Source organism: Condylura cristata, unplaced genomic scaffold, assembly GCF_000260355.1.
Source record: "Condylura cristata isolate star-nosed mole 26May11 unplaced genomic scaffold, ConCri1.0 scaffold00022, whole genome shotgun sequence".
NCBI classification, from domain to species: Eukaryota; Metazoa; Chordata; class Mammalia; order Eulipotyphla; family Talpidae; genus Condylura; species Condylura cristata.
Genome location: NW_004567123.1, coordinates 30,521,558 through 30,541,015, shown reverse-complemented (window position 1 = coordinate 30,541,015; position 19,458 = coordinate 30,521,558). Strand labels below are relative to the sequence as shown.

Below are 19,458 nucleotides of genomic sequence, written 5' to 3'. Positions count from 1 at the left end.
CTGTGTACTATTTTTAAAAACTCATTTATGGAATGAGAAATATAATTTTCAGTGAGATTTAAAACTGATATTTTAGAAAAACCTATCATTTCTGATGACCTTAATACTGTCTATAATGTTATTACTGCTATCATTACAGAATAATTCTCATTATCATTATAAGCCAGAGTTTTTCAGCTTTGACATTATCAACATTCTGGGTCAGCGTATCTTTGTTATGGGAAGTTATCTAGTGCATGGTTATGAGTACCCCTGGCTTTTACCCACTAGATGTATCCTCTTGTAACCTCCAGTTGTGACAACTAAAATGTCTCCAAATAACTGGGTACACAAAATTACTGCCCACCTGAGAACCACTATCGTAAGGTAAGATAGAGGAAATGCTGGTTTCTTAATTTACAACTTTATATTTGCAGCGTGACAGGCTTCATCTTAAAACTAAGAATATAACTGGGCCCCTCCTGGTGGCGCAGTGGGTTAAAAGCACAGCACAAAGCTTAAGCCACTTCCGCATGAGTTCGATCCCTGCCTGCCCCAGAGGAGATCCACATGGCGAGGCAGACCTCTCCTGACCCTCCCACTGCTCCCCTCAGCAGTGTACTTCATCGATCTGCCTGTTCTGTGCCCCACTCTGTCTCTGGTGAATCCTCTCACCCTCCGCATCTCTGGCCTGTACCCAGTTCTGTAAATAAATAAATCTTAAAAAAAAAAAAAAAAATCCCTAACCAAAAACTTAAACATTTTGCATTCTTACTTTTAACATATATATACACAGTGGCTTTACAGCCATATGTAATTTCTCCCAGTTCACAAGAGAGACTGTTTCAATTATTCATTTAGAATGTCTCCCCACACAGTTTCTTCCTTAGACTATGAGCTCAAGTAAACTTTCACCCATAATGGACTGTAAGCCATGTCTCACTCTCCAGCAAGCTGAGTTATGAAACGGAAGTAATCTTTGTGAATTCAAGTGAAACAAGTGCAGCTCTGGGAAAACATCCTTCTGCCAATTCTTTCACATTTTTAAAATCACATCATCTGTGAATAAAGTAAGTTTTATGTCTTTCTTCTCCACCTGTTTGCATTTTATTCCTTTTTCTTTCTGCATTTGCAAGAACTTTCAGGAAGATGATGAAAAGAAGTGGTGGAAAGAGACCATCCTTGCTTTGTAGTGGATCTCAGTGGGAAAGCTTCAAGTTCTCACCATTAAGTATATTTTGAGCTATAGGTTTCTTGTAGGTAATCTTTATCAAGCTAAGAAAGTCTTTTTATTCCTAATTTACTGAGTTTATATAGCACAAAGGATGTTAGATATTGTCAAATGCTTTTTCTACAACTAATGACATATGATTTTTCTTTTTTCAGTTTGCTAGTGTGATGAATAACATTAATTTTCAAATGTGAAACCATGTTTGGGATAAATCTCATTTGTTCATATGTAAATAATTCTTTATCTCTTTTTGATTCGATATGCTAATATGTTGTTGAGGAAGATACTGTGTAAGTTTATCTTTAATTTGTGTCTGAATCTTCTAGACCACTGCATATGTAAATCTGATAATTAAACATGAGTATTATGTATTTGCAAAATACTTACAATTCTCCAGTTTCTTTTAATGTAATTCTTGAAAGTTACTGAGGCACATACTTTAATGACGTTATCCTGGGAATTCTCCAGTAATGTTAAAAGCAACAATGGGTAATTCTGATTTCCTTCTACAGATTCAAGAAACTTCTCAGCTGTAAACAAATTTCCACGTTAGAAGATTTATTATAAGCAAAATCCTATAAGCTACATGTATTTGACTGAAGCATCAAAAACTCAAAAGACTGGTATATAATTTTAATTGAGGTAACTTAGTGCACAACACTGACCAGTACCAAAAGTATTTTCTCATCACGTCCATCACTAACTGTCCAGTCACCACCACCAACCAACAGACCCCTTCTACTCATTTTCTCCCTAATTCATTCTCTCTGGTAACTATCATTCTATTATCAGAGTGAACAATTAGTATATTTTCCTTTAGGGGGTATGGTCTACGGGGTTAGTTTCTTATATATTAAATGGACTACATATGATGTTAGATTAAATTTATATAATGCCTCAGTTTTCAAATCACCTTTTTTTTTTACCAGTAATCACCTGATTCTCACAAACTTACAAAGTAGTAGACTACTTCATCTGAAGGAGAAGCTATGCTGAATAGTGACTTTAGGGAAAAAGTCATCTACTCTGTCTTGCTCCTAAAGTATTATAGTTAGCATTATTAGTAAAGGCAGTAATATTATGACAGTGCTTTAATGTAGACTAGTGTTAACTCATGGTAACATATATTAACCATAGAATTCTAATGCTTTACTTGTATATTTCATTACTACTACCCAGAGAGGTAGGTAACATCTACCCAGAGAGGTAGGTAACATCTTCTTTTTATTCATTTATTTTTTAATTTTTGCATAAAAGAAACTGGAGTGTGGCCAAAGGTATGGGGAATGTGGGGTGGTAAGAGGATTCACCAGAGACAGAGTGGGAAGCAGTGGGTGAGATAGGAGAGGTCTGTTGTGCCACATGTGAGTTAGCTAGCCAGGGTTCGAACTCAGGCCGTAGCAGTGGTAGCACTGAGACTTAATACCTAGGCTACCAGGAAGGCCCCCAAATCTTCACTTTAAAGAAAAGTTTTAGCCCAGTCCTTATTTTACCGGTTTTCTTCTCAAATAAAACATTTCTGAATAGTAGCAATACATTTATACCAAGATTTTACCCATGTATTTCCAACTCATGCTACAATCAGGGATGATAAATCTCCAAGGTTTAGTGATCACATGGTAGTTTATACCATTTCTCACATTTTTCCTATCTGACAGTTCATAAGGTAACACCTATTCCAAAGGTCCTATGTGTATTAAAAAGGTCTGCTACGAGCCTCTACTATCTTCTAGAATTTAATTATCACTTAACACTTTTCTTCTTTCTGAATTGAGTTCTCAGAGTTTAACTTCCATCTTCCATGTTTTGTGTTCAACCATGTCTCTCTTTAAAGATAAAGAATACTGAACACGAAAATGTTTTCTCGAAGAGGACACAGTATGGTTTTTGTACAAAGCTAGAGCTTGGTCTGCTTACCCTAAATGGCCAGCATTTCACAGAGCAACACATTATATCCATGACTTGGGGAAAAGTCCAGATAAGATCGCCAGGTTTCTTTCCTAAAGTGTCATCAATATCCTAGAAGCAATCTTCTCATGTGTTTAGTTATTCCCTTTTGTGTTCATTTCTTTCAACTTGCTCACAGAATATTCACAATGAACATCAAAATGTCTTCAAGCACACAGGGCCCAAGTACACAGGTGGAAAAGGCAGGAGGAGGAGGCCATACTCTGCTGAGGGTAACTCCATGGTCCCCAAAATGCTCACCAAATCGCCTGCCACTGCGGGTGACTCCTAGGGGAGCTGCACAGCCTGAAGGCTCCCAGAAGACCCTTGTCTACTGGCTCTCTTGTTTTCAGAACATCACTACCTGCTGGCCAGGCACTCACTGCTCCTCCCAAGGAGACCTGCCCTGCTTCTACCTCCTTGGGACATCTGGGCACAGCCAAGGCACCTTCACTCTGCCTGCCTTCTGCCCCACCCCACAAATCATTGTGCAAGTTCAAGATTGGATTAAAATGAAGGGAATAAGTCATTTCAGCACTCTTAAAAAATGTCTAATTCACACCACTGCCACATCTCAATAGTTAAGTGAACATAGTGGTATCTATAAGCTGGATCCCACACATTCCACTTTCAGGCCACATCTTATAATGATGTTGAATCGGTCTGATACTAGTCTCCAAGAATTGCTGTATTCAGAATTCTTTCCAGAAATTTAAGTTTATTCCTACACCCTCCACTGGATTAATAAAGCAATAGCACCCTGATCTTACAAAGAAAATTATTAAAAGTAATTTTTAATAGAATGTTGGTTTGAAGTGTTCTGGGAAAATTTAAGAAGATTAGAGCCATTAATTTCCCTTTATCCAGGAACATGTTACTTCCTTAAGCACTAACGGGAATATCACAATTTTCTTTCTCAGAAATCATAATGACTTTTCCTAGAATAGGATGGAAACATTAAAATCCTATTATACGTAACAGAAGACTGTATAACCCCCCCAACATACATTCATATTAATTTGTGTCTTCATAAAGCCCTCAAACACTATTTTAAAAAAAAAAAAGGATTTATTTATGCATACAGAACTGGGGTACAGGCCAGAGGCTGAGTGGTGATGAGAAGATTAACCAGAAACAGAGTGGGGAACAGTGGGCAGGTCAGGCGCACCATATGGGTCCACTCCGGGACGGGGATCGAACTCATGTTGAAGTGACTTTAGCTTCTTAGTGCTGTGCTTTAACCCACTGAGCCACCAGGGAGGGCCCTCAAACACTGTCTGTATACACATGAACATTAGCAACTTTCTGAAGCAAAAAAAATCTAAAAATTGTAAAGTTAGCTGCTATTCTTTGAAAATGAATATACTTCATATAAATGTCCTTAAAGAAAAGCTGGAAATCTGATCTTGCATATCCAGCTTGAATCCCTAAACTAGGAGGTTCCAAATATTTATCCTTAAGCTGGTCAAATTCAGGGAGGGAGAAGGAAGGTGCCTTAAAATATACTTATTATCTTAAATCTAGCACAGGGATTAAAAGACTATGATTTTCTTGCTTTAATCGCTTTTTAGCAATTAACTCTCATCCTATTATTATATTTCTAAAGCAGTCAGGTAGGGGGATTTTCAGAAAAATCAAGGGACAAACCATTCTAAATATACTAGTACGTTTTACCACAGAAGCTGTCAAATAAACCATTCTTCTTAAACAAAAGATTCTACAACATGTTACAGCCACTGTAAGCATGGGTAGAGAATGAAAAAAACAAACAAACAAACAAACAAAAACTATTAATATGAATCCCAGTATAAAGAAACAAAAATAGAAAACCTTTAATTTACAAACAGGCAGACTGCACAAAGGTTTTCCTCATCTAACCTTAAAGAAGAAAGCAAGTACCAGAGTACTTGTTCTCTTTACCTGGACGTCTGATGGCAGGATCAGGATCAAGAGTTTTCTTTAAATATTCTGTTAGTGTTTGCAAATTTGCATCGCTGAGATCCATGACTATGGAACCTAAGACAGAAAATTAATTTGGAGTTATTAATTATTCCCACAGCCAGTTACTTAAAAGTATCCTTTTTTTAGACTATTATCCTCGCCTCTCTGCAAAAGTCATCCATTTGTTATGTTTTAGGTATGGGTTATAAGCTGACTTCTTAGTGGAGACAAGGCTCCAGCAGATGAATTAAAAAAAAAGAAAATTTTTGAGATAAAGAAAAAAACATTAATTTCACCAAGATAGGCACAGGAAGACAAAATTGAGTAACTGACCAAAATCACCATAAAGTTTGATTTAATGCTGTGAAAAGGACAACAGGGCAAAAAACTCACAAGAAAAAATTTTAAAAACCCCATGGCAAGTTAAACTTTTAAGCAGTAAGGATGCCATATAAGGTTCTGAAAGACACCAGACAAATTCCATTGTGTATAGGCAATCACAACTATTGACAACAAAATACATGCTGAAAATTTATACATAGAGAGATAATTCTGGAATGCAAATGATAGTGATGATTATGATTTAAAAACAAATTTCTACACCAAAATCAAAGGCAACAAAAGCAAAAATAAAGCTTCTGCACAGCAAAAGAAACCATCAACAAAAATTAAAGGACAGCGTACCAAACGTGAAAATATATTTCTAAATCAGTCATATGTCTAATAAGAAATTAACATTCAAGATATATAAAACCCACAGCAGAGTGAAATAGTTAACACTATATTGCATATCTGAAAGTCACCGAGAGTACATCTCAAAAAGTTCTCCAGACAAGGTTTCTCAAACTGCTAAAAGTGGAGCTTCCATAGAACCCAGCAATCCCACTCCTAGGTATCTACCCAAAAGACACAAAAACATTGACTCAAAAAGACACCTGCACCCCATGTTTATTGCTGCTTTATTTACAATCGGAAAGACATGGAACCCAAAATGCCAAAAGATGTGGTACATATACACAATGGAATATTACTCAGCAATCAAAAAAAGCAATTCCCACATACCTTTTGCAGCAATATGGATAGAGCTGGAAAAGATCATACTTAGCGAAATAAGCCACAAAGAAAAGGAAAAATACTGGATGGTTTCACCCATAGCAGGAATATAAAGGACCAGGGGAGAAAATAATAATAATAATGAACAACTATATACCAGAGACATTTTACGGGGGTTAAGTGGGGAATGGGATCAAAAACGGTGGGGGAAGGGAAGTGCAATGGACTATGGTGATGCCACACGGGTGACCTGGTGATGGGAAGCCCACGGGGATTACAACTGAGATGGAAAAAGGCACAAAATGATGAAAAAATAAACTACTATATCATTAAAAAAAAAGTTCTCCAGGCAAGACAATTTAACTACTTCTTTGTGGTGGTCATTTTGCAGTACACACATGTACTGAATAACTATGTACCAATTACAACTCAATTTCTAAAGGTAATCTTTTTTTTTTTTTTAAAGATTTATTTATTTATGCATACAGACTGGGGTACAGGCCAGAGGTGTAGGGCGGCGAGAGACTTCACCAGAGACAGAGTGGGGAGCAGAACAGGCAGATTGATGAAGTACACTGCTGAGGGGAGCAGCGGGCGGGTCAGGAGAGGTCTGCCACGCCATGTGGTCTCCTCCGGGGCAGGCGGGAATTGAACTCATGCGGAAGTGGCTTTAGCTTCTCAGTGTTGTGCTTTAACCCACTGCGCCACCAGGGAGGGCCACTAAAGGTAATCTTTTAAAGAATATTTAAAGTTTATAATTAAATATAATCACAGAATATCCTATGACTCACTAAAAAATTCACATCTAACATACTACAAATCACAAGCTAAATAAAATGGTAACATATAAGGCTAAAGATCACACACGTAAATGCATGTGCATCATTACCAATGGACCAAAAAATAGGGCTTTATGGTTTTGAGTTGTTAGTGAGTAGATAAAATTAGAAAATGAAGAAACTTTTTCGTAGTGGTAGTATATAGTATAACTGTGGTTTTACAGTGTAACTGTGGCAAAGGACACACTACTGTATAACTTACTCATCAAACAGTATACTTAAAATGAATTTATGTAAGGTCGGACTTCAAAATGCTTAAAATTCCAGTAGGCAGTTTTTACAAAAAATATCACATGCAAAGGGAACCTGGGGAAATGCAGCCTTCTAGGGGCAATGATGCGGCTTTCCCATAAAAAAGGAAAAAAAGCAAGTACATAGGGATTTTTGTAAAATATAAGAAAGTGGGGGAAAAAAGGGTAATGGATACCATAACTCAAATGATGGTAAAACACCAAGACAGACCATATTCTGGGTCAAAAATCAAATCTTAACAAATTTAAAATAACCAAAGCTATAAAACATGAACAATCAGATGAGAGTTCACACTACTAAATTAAAACAGATCATAGACCTAAATATAAAATTTTTAAAAATTAGGTTAAAAAAGTACACCCAAATGTACAGACAAAAAATAAAAGTATTCCCCAAAATGTAAGCAGTAGTAATGTCTAGGTAGTGTATATAAACTACTTCTATTCTCTTTACATGTGACTTTTTTTCTAATACCCTACAACTACTGACATACATTACATTTACAACCAGAAAGTCATTAAAATGCTATTGTATTTTTTAAATGCTTATGACAAAAGGCAATCAAGTTCCTGCTCTCAAAGGAGCTTATATAGTAGTTTGGAAGAGAAGACATACTTGAAATGCCATATAGGCCTAAAATGCTTTTCTACAATTTTGAAATCCAAAAATCTATAGACCTAAGTGTTTCAGAACAAATTTTTAACAAGTTTTTAGCAAACTGATTTGGCAGCAAACCCTAGAGTGAACTACTTGAGGCAATATATCTCACAATGTAAATTTGTTTCAATAAAGAAATACTAATTTGTTTGATTGCAGGGTGCTATCACTAGGGATGTTGCATAATCCAAAGTATATACATAATTTACAGTAATGCAGAAAAAGTTCTGTGAAAAACACCAAATCCTTAATTCTGAAATGCATTTATCCCTTGGAGTGAAAGTATCCAATAATTTTGAGATGGCAACTTAAATACTAACAAGTAAAGATCTCCCAGAAAATGTAAGTTTTGAGCTGAACTTTATTTGGCTAGGCAGAGGAGACTGAGGATCCATCTGACAAAAGAAATAGTATAAGCAAGTAATGGAGATAGGAAGAGTGCACACACACTTTGGAAAAATGTGAACCTGGAGGATGGAATCAGATCACTGGCACCTTAATACTTAGATGAAAGCTCCACAATTTAATGTACAACAGGAAGGTATTACACATTTTTTAAAATGGGTATATAATGAAATAGCATTTAAGAACTTTGAGCTGGGAAGTTTGCAGAATGGAGTCGACAAAGAAAAAGAAAAGATCTGTTGGGGAGTGGTTTAAATGGGAGGGTGGTTGCATCTATGAACTAGGCATAATGAGATGTTTTATATACTTCATATTATTTCATAGTAACCATTTCACCTAAAGACTCAAGAGAGATGCACTAATTTGCTTCAAGACACATATATTAAGGGCCCTCCCTGGTAGCACAGTGGGTTAAGTGCAGCACTATGAAGTGAGCCACAGCTGCTTTCAGTGCAAGTTCCATCCCCGGCCAGGGAGGATGACCCACAGGACACAGCAGACCTCTCCAAACCCACCCCTGCTCCCTTGAGCAGCGTACCTTGTTAATCTGCCTGTTCTGCTCCCCCCTCGTGTCTGGTGAACCCTTGCACTGCCTCTGGCCTGTACCCAGTTCTGTATGAATAAATAAATAAACAAATCTTAAAAAAAAAAAAAAAAAAAGGCCCTCCCTGGTGGCGCAGCGGGTTAAAGCACAGCACTGAGAATCTAAAGCCGCTTCCGCATGAGTTCGATTCCCGCCTGCCCCGGAGGAGACCACATGGCGTGGCAGACCTCTCCTGACCCGCCCGCTGCTCCCCTCAGCAGTGTACTTCGTTGATCTGCCTGTTCTGCTCCCCATTCTGTCTCTGGTGAAGCCTCTCGCCGCCCCTGAGCCTCTGGCCTGTACCCCAGTTCTGTATGCACAAATAAATAAATCTTAAAAAAAAAAAAAAAGACATATTTAAAACCAGTCTAACTACAGATCTACTCTCATCCCACTACCTAAGGCTGTCTTTCGCTCAGGCAGAAATAGAATCTGAACTAGAATATAAACACAGGAACGACAATGGAAAAGATAATGTGAAACAAAAAAAGTGCAGTCAGGGAAGATGAAGTAAATGATAACTGAGATTTTGAACTTGACTGATGTGAAACAAAAGCCTTAACTCTTCATCTCCATGTGCTAAAATAAAACGCTTAGAAAGAAAAAGCTCTATTTAATGCCATGCTATAATGCAGAGTACTCACAGCCAGAGACACCACCTATCTTTACCTGTGCTCTCCTTACAGCAGTCCTTTCTCTTAAAACACACTTTTTTTTAAACCACAAGGGAAGTCATCGTTACGGCCGATTTACTAGACTGTACCATTCACCTATTTACTCACTTCCTGTAAGCCATGGCAAACCACTCTGGGTATGAATATCACAAGTCAACCAACACAGTACTGGGAGGATATCATTATTGCTTTTTGTATCAAAAGTCTGGGGAATGCAACATTCTATTCACCTCCTCTTTGGACAGTCACTATGAAGGCTTTAGGAACTCAAAACAATAAATTTGCAGTTAATCCATGTAATACTACCAGGACAGCTGGCCACAGTCACTTTTTATGGAACACATTTTGGAAAACAGTGACTTAATCAATTCACTCACATTTTTTTTCTCTGTTGAATGCTGAATCTGTCATGAAATGTTGCTGTTGCCAATCAAAACCATTACATCAGTGTACATGAGGTGAAAAGAAAAAACAGGTCTTTTGTTGCCACACAATTTATTCTACCATTTGAGAATTATGCAAGGCTGCTTTTTAGAATTTGTGTGTTCTTGTGGTGGGGGATTACAGAGATTAATTAATCTATTTTGTTGAGTTTTTAAACATATTCCTCAATAACAATAACCTGCATTACACTATCTTCTTTATGTTCCTTTAGTATTTGTACAAATCAATCAAAACCCAAACTCCTTACCAAGGCGAAGAAGTCCCATGCAATCTAACACCCATAAACCTTATCTCCCACCCTGCCTCGACTCTTAAGAATGTTCCAATCACAAAAGTCTTCTAGCTGTTCGTCAAAGCAGCCAAGGCAGTGGTCCCTGCCTGCTCTTCCTTCTAACTTGAGAGTGGGCATTATTTAACTGTCAGCACACTGTCAACTCTTCTAAATAATCTCCCACGGCTATCATCCCCCTCATCCCCGTCATACTGTATTAACAGCAACAAAGTTCACCTGAGCTATCTTCAACTTAACCTCTTTATACACACTAGGCTGTGAAGTTCCTTAGGGCAGAGCTTCTGAATATTTCTTTTGTTTCTGCATGCTTAGAGCCTTCAATGTTGCCTGGCATACATCAAACATTCAACATTTGTTGCATGATCTAATGGACGAGTTAACTAAAATGGATGAGATAAGCTAATGCAGGAGTTTTCAGTCCAAATTGGAGACTATTAGTTGTTAGCAGCCCCATTATAAGGCAGATAACGGGTTACACCTGTCAGTTAAGCAAATGATCAACTTACCCTGCGACGATTTATTGCTGTTCATTCAAAAAGCACTTTAAGGAAAAAAATGTATTCTGACATTTATTTATCCTGTCTTACTGCTCATAGATGCCAGTGCTTATACTTGTTCTAGGGCTTTGCACTTACTGTTCCAACTGCCTGGATAGAACAGTGGGCACTGGAGAAGACTGAAAATATAAAATTCATTCATTTATTTATTTTTAAAACAAGTATCACTTGTGATATCATCACCCAGCATTAATTATTGCTAGTATTTTAATTGTAGTCCTCTTTTTTCCTTCATTTTTTCCCCTTTTAAATGAAGGGTGGCTCTTACGTTCTCTGTAATTATCTTTGGACATTCCTATCAATACACAATTATCGATAGACTTACCTAAGTCCCACATTCTTTTTGTTTAATGAGCTGCTTGACATACACCTACCTTCTAAGATCCTTGCTCTCAAACTTACATCCCAGCGATTGGGGAAGATAAGTAAACTAGAAGTAATTCTAAAAATGACAAAACACTATGAAGTAAATAAAACTTGTAAGTGGTGATGGAGAACTGTGGGAAAGCGGTCTTCAGTGAGGCTGATCAAGGGTGGCCTAAGGCAAGAGAAATGTAAAAACAGAGCCAGCCCCGCGAACTTCTGATGCTGGCAACCTCCAAGCGAACCAAAGCGATGCCAAAGCCTTACAGTGGGCGTCAGCTTGGAACATTTAAGAAAAATAAAGGTCATGTCGAGAGGGCTACGGAGGCTAAGGCGTGGGCACGGGTGGAAAAGTGGGTAATGGTCACCTCAGGCAGGATTCTGTACCCCTGGTACTAACGCGGTGGACCCCCAGGGAGAGGTGAAGTAACTAGCGCCACGCCAGGGAAAAAGCTCTACCTGGAACGAACCCAGATGTTCAGGCTCGGAACACTACAACATAACGTCTCCGCAGAACTGGGGGCCCCATGTTACTGGGTAGGCGCATGGACTCGTACCTGACCCTCACAAACTCACCGAAGTGGATCACCAGGGTCCGGGGAAGCGGCGCGCCCCCGACCCAGCCCCGCAGTCCGGCCAGACAGGCCTCGCCGCCGCACTCAACTCACGTTGCGGGCGGCCCGGGGCGCCGAGAGCCGACGCGAGGGCGCGACCAATGAGAGGGGCCTTCTCTAGCGGCTCGGAGGCCGCGCGGCCAATCCGCGCGGCGCTGGAGGGGAAGAGGCGGGCCCCTCGGCCGCCCGCGGTAGGCCGCGCCCGGGCGGCCCTCGCCCCTCACAGGCCCCGGTCCGCCCCGGTCTGGGCCTGCGCCCACGGACGCCGCGAGAGGAAACCAGACCCGTCGGCGAAAGCAGAAGCCTAGTCGGAGGGCGCTGTCCGAGGCACGGACGCACGTTCCGCTCTCGCCCAGAGGCGCGGTCATCGCTTCCCAGTGCTCAGAAAGGTTGAGCGACTCGTCTCTCCCTCCCACAGCGAGGTCCCAAGAGGCCACCGCGTGAGGCCGTGCACACCCCGCGACTTACCTCGTGGGACACGGGAACGGACAGGGGACTCTCACCACGGACTGGAGCCGGCACTACTCACTCCTACCGCCACACCGCCTCACATTCAAACCCCGGCAAAATGGCGCGGCGACGAGGCGGTCGCCGGAGCGCATGCGTCAGCGGGGCCGACGCGGTGGGCGGGGCCAGAGGCGCGCGGCCCCACCCACTCTCGAGCGGTCGAGCGCGACGCAGGTCTGTGACGGCGCTGGGGTCACTGGCCACCGGGACCTGGGCTCTGGCCGCTGGGAAGGGCTTCCCAAGCCCTGTTTTCCTGAAATGAACACGGGTTCAGCGAATGCCTGCTGTTGTTGGCCTTCTTAGTGTCCGGGCTTGATGTCAGCCTCGTAGAAGCTTTCACTGCCAAAGCACGAACTATAGGAAGTCTGTAGTGTCTTGGTAGAGAACTTTACGCTCTTTCATGGAACTTATGTTTTAGAGCGAGAAAGAATAAACCAAGATAATTTCAGATCTTGATGAATGCTGTGAAAAGAGAATGAAAGAACAGGCAATACGGCAGGCAGTGACCGGATGTTCAGAGGCGGCCTCTGAACGAGTGCAGTTGTGGGAAGTTCAGCCTGGCCAGTGCTTCAGGAGGAGGGGATGCCAATAGCAAAGCCTGAGGCGGGAATGAGCTAGGTTTAGGCTTTATGGGGGCCAGCAGGAGGGCTAGAGAAGTATTCAGAGTACTACCACGTTATTTATCAAAAGAAGGAACAGAAAGTGCTTTATTGCAATGCTTACTGACATGACACATTACATATTTAAACTTACTACATGTGAACCTCTATTTACATTTCTTCCTCAGAGCCTACAGGTATTAGTATTGTGCTGTGTTCTCTGCCCTGTGGGTCCAGTGCCCACAGCAGATCTGTGCCTGCTATCCAGGGAACATCAACAGTGCAGTAGAGATGAGACAGGAGATAATGGCTCTCAAGCACCTAAAGGAAATGGGGGCAGTGTTTTAAGAGGCAAACTCTAGAGCCAGACTTTGACTCTAGCTGTGTGACCTTAGGCAAATTCCTTGACCTTTCTGAGCCCCAGGTGACCCCCTACAAAAAGTGGGGTAGGATGAGAATATTTTCTGTATCACCTTGTAGGGTGGTTAAACACATCATTAAAAGGAATGATGTGTGCAAGACAAATGCCTGGCACATAAGAATCCCATACATGGTGATTATTACTCTGCTGTGAGGTGCTATCATAGAAATAAAAAAAGATTAAACAATGATTGAGGTGGCCTCTTGCCATTTCACATGATCACTAGGGAAGCCTATTAGGAGGAATAAAGTTCTCCTCCCCCCACCCCCATCCTTTTGGTAGAGAAGAAGAGGAAGTGTGACCCAGCAGGACTCTAGAGAATTCAGGAATCTAGAATTTCAAACCAGGGCCCTTTGGGCACTGAGCACCTTGCAGAATTCAGAGACAAGCCAGTTGTTCGTGCTGATTTTCATTTACTAATTTAGACTCTCCTAAGTTGTGACACAAATAACTCAAGGGTAGTTCAGCAGATTTCTTAAGAAAACAGGTGTGATGTAAAAATTTCAGGGAAGCCCTCTAAAAGAAAACATAATTGCCTAAAATGTGTCTCTAGTCTCCTGGCAGAGAGCAAATGCAGTGTGATTTCAAAACTGTCATTTAGAAAAACGCTTAAATATGTAGCACTTGCACAGGGTTGAGGTGGCTCTTCATCAACCAGCGACTTTAACAGGAAAGCAAGAGCAAGCTGAAAATATCTGCCACAGTTGGATTGCTAGATCCTACAATACCATGCTGAAGATACCTTGTGAGACACAGAGGAAGGAAGTCACTTTGGTTCAGGGTCTTCAAACTCTGCACAAAAGACATGGGGGCTGGCAATTCTCAGGGCTGGGGGCCATCTTGTATATCAAAGAATATTTCAGTACCATCCCAGGCTTCTACCTACTAGAGGCCCTCTCCAGCTATGACAACCAAAGGTGTTCCAGAACTAAAAATCAATCACCAAGTGTTATAAGTATGAGGGGCAGAATTGAAAACCACTGGCTGGCAGTCCCCTGGCATTAGCTGCTCTTAAGAGAGAAAGATACTTGAGAAATCTTTCCCTAAAGAAAGGCCTGGGCCTCTGTTCTTCACTGGAAGTATCTGAAATGCAACACCAGAGGGTAGTTTTACTCTAGAAAATTGAAAACAACAGTGATGCATTAGTCAGCTTTTGCAGGGGCTACTTTAAGCACAATGATGATTTACAACTTTGGGAACTCTAGAACTGCCTACCATTCAGTGTCTGGTGGGCTACCCTGTGTCATCCTCTGTCATCTTGTCTCTACTACTGGCAAGAGAGATTTTAAGAGTTAACCCACTGGTCAAACTAACTGAGTTAAAGTGGATCTAGAACTAAATAATAATCTTCGCTGGAGTTTTAGCCCCTTTTCACAGGCCAAGGGGAAAAGTTAAAAGAGAATTTTTTTTTATTGTTTATATATAAATATGTTTATTTTTACATCAATTTGTACCTTTTTCAATCTCAGCTGTAATCCCCATGGGTTTCTCATCACCAAATCACCCATGTACCATCACCATAGTCCAGTGCACTTCCCTCCCCCCACCATTTTTGATCGCATTCCCCATTCCAAAAGAGAATTTTAGTTTTATGTTAGAAAATTAAAACATATAGTAAATATTATCTCATTGATAATTACATTTACTAAATACCAATGGAGAACTACAAATTTATACCTGCTGTAAGATCAAACTAACCCAAAATTATAGCTTGAAATTTAACTATTAATTATTACATTTAAAAACAACTTTACTTTTTAAAACTTTATTGATTTACCACCTGATTAAAGCATGAGATATTTTAACAGTATTATACATAATATTTTTACATAGAAAACTTTACATAGCATTTCATGTTATATAATTCTGCTTATTCTTTCAAAAATGTATACATCCATTGGGCAAGGAATGCTTTTCATTAAATTACCAATATTAAATGCACTTAATCATTGTGTGTAGATTAAACAGAAGTAGCTAACAACTTTTAGGTATTTTAAGGAGGTAAAACGTACACTTTGCACATAAAGAAATATTGATGCACAAATGCAGATAAAATTTTTAAAAAATTAGAACACTGAGAAAAACTATACTTTCGTGAATGTCCTTTTATTGAGAGCAAGGCTTTCCAGACACACTCATTCCTTTAAATATTCAGCTTTGGTTTCTTTGTTTTCCAAACTTCAAAGCTGCTCATAGCAAAACTCCAGGATTTCATTGAGTACAAGCTATGTCTATCTTAACACAAACATTAGAACAGAATTCAGAAAACGCAGTATTAGGGATCCAGCTTCTAGGTAACCCAGTATTTGTTTGCATCATAACAACAAACATTTGAATGAGATATTTATTCTAGTATTTGTCAGCAGGCTCTTTGAATAACTGCAATGATGAGTAAAGGTATAGCCATAGTCATAAAAGAACAACAAAAACGTTTCTTTTTTTTTTTTTCTTTTCCTTTTGTAAAAAAGTCACCTGTCAGAGGAAAAAGTTGTATTCTGAAATATTATACAATTTCCATCACATATGTTCTTTGGTTGTATGCAAGGAGGAACGGGGAAAGGTGTACTTGATTCTAGAGATGCATTATTAGAAATAAAATTTCCCATCCACGTTTGTTGTTAAGATGCCAAAGCTGGTGATTTTTCTAAAGGACAATGAGAAAAAAAATTGCTTGAAGCAGCAGTATGGTAACAAAGGAAAACTTCTTGAGAGACCCAGCACATATAATCAACACTTAAAGCATTCTGAGAGAGAAGGCAGGCCTTGGAAATGCTCCCCTCTTCTCCTCGGCTCTGTTAGTGATGTCCTGGCCCCTTTCCTGGTGTCTGAGTGGCACACACCATGGCTGACATGAGCTCAGTTAGGTTAGTCACAGAATAGAATTTAGGTTGAATGGCTTATTCCAGGAATTTCCTCTGTACATCACGGTCCACCACTGAGAAAAATGACCCTGAATAGTTTTAACATCCAGTTTTCAAAAGATCTGTGCTGGTACAGTTCAGATGCCTTATTCAGAAATCGAATCTCTTAAAAGACAATGTTAAATTCAGAATCTGACAAGTTTCAGCAAGTAACAAAATGCACTAACATCTCTTATTCTGCAAGAGGAGGCAAAAATGAAAGAGAAGGCGTATACTAGAAAAGTCCTGCAGTCACATTTGATGAAGAAAATGTCACAGGAGACCCTCAGAGGGAAAGGATAACATCTCTAACCAGGTCTGCAGCAGCATGAAACCTGTACATTCTGAACAAACTTGTGTTCTCCATTTACGCCATTAGTACAAACATCAGAGATGGTGGGCTTGTTGAGATCGAACACACTACAGTCCCAGGAAGCAAGTCCCAGAAGGTAGGTCCACACTGAGTACGCCATTCACATGTGCTAACACTTTCCACTCACAGAAAATACTCTCCCTCCATCCCTTCCTGCGTGAGAAAGCTTTTCTCCCCCTAATGTATGCAAATAACCTAAAGATCTAATAAACCTGCTCTTTTTCTTTGGTAGAGAAATGAAAATACTTTTGGGGGCAGAAAAGAGTAGACAGAGTACTACTGGCCCAAACAAGCATTCCTCAAGGCTGTTAAAAACAAAATTTAAGAAATCGATCTCTTAGTAAACAAAAGCACCAGAAATCCTTCTGTATAAAGAAAAAAATATCAGATTTTATAGATAGGTTCCCAACTTACTAACTTCTAAGGCACCAGAGTTGGCATCAATACAACCCAATTCACAGGACTAAAGGGTGTGGGTAGAAAGTCTGAATGTTCAAAGAACTCTGCAACACTTGCTAACCTCAATGCCCTCCAGGCAGCGGGTGAGCGGGCAGGGAATGAAGCATAGGTTCTCTTTCTCACTGACTCAGAATAAATTAAGTTTCCAAATCTACTGCTCAGAGGCGTCAGGCCCTGTGTCTTCAGATGGTCCACTTCCACAGAGGCCACGTCCTCACTCAACTCAGCTCTACTGCAGTTAAGAGTATTGCACCATCATTAACATAAGGACCCCAGAGTCAGATCTCAGCTCCTAGGTTCACGTGAGCTGGAGCATCAGGCACAGGCCACCTCCCTCCGATGTCCCTGTTCAGCTGTGCTGGCCCCACCACAGTGAGGGTCTTGCCTAGTTCAAGCCATGGTGCAGGGCGAAGGAGGTGCACAGGGGCCTTCTCCAGCACAGCACTTTCCCTCCCTCTTGAGGGCCCTTGAACGGGGATTGTGCAAAGTTGGGATGCGAACCATTGGTGCCCTCATTATTCTGAGGTAAAAGAAAAGGCTTATTTAAATATAAATTAACTCTGTTAAATTATTACTTCATTTCATTTCTACTTCATATATTAGATTTCACAAAGTGTGTGAGATGGACAATGAATTCTGGACATTTTAATGGAATACCCATCCACAAATACTCACTTCAAGGAAGGCTAATCATCTTTAGTAAATTGTTTATTTTTTCCCTATAGATTTGTTTTCCCCAAGCACTAAAGCAGTGAGAGCCAGGAGGCACTACAAGTTTTTAGACCTTGCAAGCTCTTAATTCTAACTTATTCACTAAACTCCGCTTTCAATCAAATCTTCAGTAACTTTTTTTGTAAAAGACTTTAATAAAATCCCTCAGGTGTCAGCAAAACAAAACAGGAAAGAAAAAAAAAAACTTCTTTCCCCTTTACCTTTCCCCAAACTAACCTAACTACAGCTGACTCACAACCGAGAAAGAACACTCAAACTTCTCTAACACACTCAAACAACAAAAAACCCAGCATATTTTAGGCGCACTTAGCCATTACAAGAAATTTTATTAACATACTCTCTAATAATCACGAACCTATACAGCTATGTTCAGTACTTTCAATGAGAGTGACTTCCTCTGACGAAACATTAATCGCCGATCAGGGACTTAACTAGAGAATGACGGCGGGCGCCGTGACAGACTGGACAGACAGTTCAACCAGTAAAATGGAATGACAGAGATGAAACAGACTCCCCACCTACTGTGGTGACTGGGTATGCAACAGTTTAATGACACCACAACGCCTTTGCCAGAGACTGATGGGGCCAGTGGAGAGGCCATCCTTATCCAGGCATCCTGCATTCCTGTGTGCCGACTGCTGTTGCTGCTGTCTGACCCTTGATGAGATGTGCTAGGCAGAGGTGGCATGGTAAACCTGCAGAGCTGCAGCAGTGGCTCCCAAGGGAGCCAAGGCTACCACAAAGGTGACAGTGTCCCTGGTCCTGGGGATGGTTCTTCTGGAATCCATATCTTATACACAACGCCTATTCTTAGGAAGAACTTCCGCAGAACAGCTCGGAGTTCAGGAATCAGGTCAAATTGCATAATTTCACACAAGTAGGGGTAGTACGTTGAAGCATGTGCTTTAAACTTGAGATGGGAGAGAAGGAGAGAAAGAAAATTAGACATGGCACCATTTTGGGGGGCACAATTTCAAAAGTATTCATTTCACCCTGGGAACTTCTTATAATGTTGGTGCTTTTTCTTGCTATTACAAAGTAGATACAAAAACCTAGAAATTCAAACTTCTTTTAATTCTATTTAAACACAAACTATGGGGGTCCTTCCTCTCTGGTGGCACGACAGGTTAAAGCTCCACACTATGAAGCTACTATCGCCACTGCAGCATGAGTTTGATCCCTGGCCAGGGAGTGACCCACATGGGTAGCAGACTTCTCCTGACCCGCCCACTGCTCCTCTCAGCAGAGGATTTCAGTACACCTGCCTGTTATGCTCCCCACTCTGTCTCTGGTGAATGCTCTCACCCTCCATACCTCTGGCCTGTACCCCAGTTCTGTATGTAGAAATAAATCTCAAAAAAAAAAAAAGGAATTAGGTTAAAAACAACAACAACACTATTTGGGGACAACCTTGCCACCAAAGTCAGTTTTCACTTCAGTAAAAGCTAAGGCCGAGTTTTAAACTAGTGCTTCACAATCTCATCTTTCTTGAACATAGCCACACTGAAATCCTTGCAGCACATGTTTGGTTTCAAATGCAGTGTTTCTCAACTGGGACATTTTGAAGGAAAAAGCCCCAATGTATTAAGGCATCTGTTGTTTGTAATGAGGAATGCTTCTCCCTGTCTTGTCTAGA

At 40.4% G+C, this 19,458-nt stretch overlaps 2 protein-coding genes across 3 annotated transcripts in view; both read right to left on the bottom strand.

Moving 5' to 3' along the window:
* The window catches only part of CSE1L (CSE1 chromosome segregation 1-like (yeast)), a 35,148-nt gene extending 22,686 nt beyond the window's left edge, over positions 1-12,462 (bottom strand). The window contains exons 1-3 of one of the 2 annotated variants that reach the window (XM_004687461.2): positions 12,300-12,462; positions 5,078-5,173; positions 1,598-1,740 (exon numbers count right to left, since the gene is read on the bottom strand). In XM_004687461.2, coding sequence (XP_004687518.1) covers positions 1,598-1,740; positions 5,078-5,162 — 228 coding nt within the window. In that variant the 5' untranslated portion in view covers positions 5,163-5,173; positions 12,300-12,462. Of the gene's footprint in view, positions 1-1,597; positions 1,741-5,077; positions 5,174-11,793; positions 11,865-12,299 lie in introns of those variants that run through there. The other variant, XM_012728319.1, reaches the window with a different exon arrangement.
* A 2,652-nt stretch (positions 12,463-15,114) lies between these two features.
* Positions 15,115-19,458, bottom strand: part of ARFGEF2 (ADP-ribosylation factor guanine nucleotide-exchange factor 2 (brefeldin A-inhibited)) — a 71,894-nt gene continuing 67,550 nt past the window's right edge. The window contains exon 39 of the mRNA XM_004687460.2: positions 15,115-18,732. Coding sequence (XP_004687517.1) covers positions 18,556-18,732 — 177 coding nt within the window. The 3' untranslated portion in view covers positions 15,115-18,555. The remainder of the gene's footprint in view (positions 18,733-19,458) is intronic.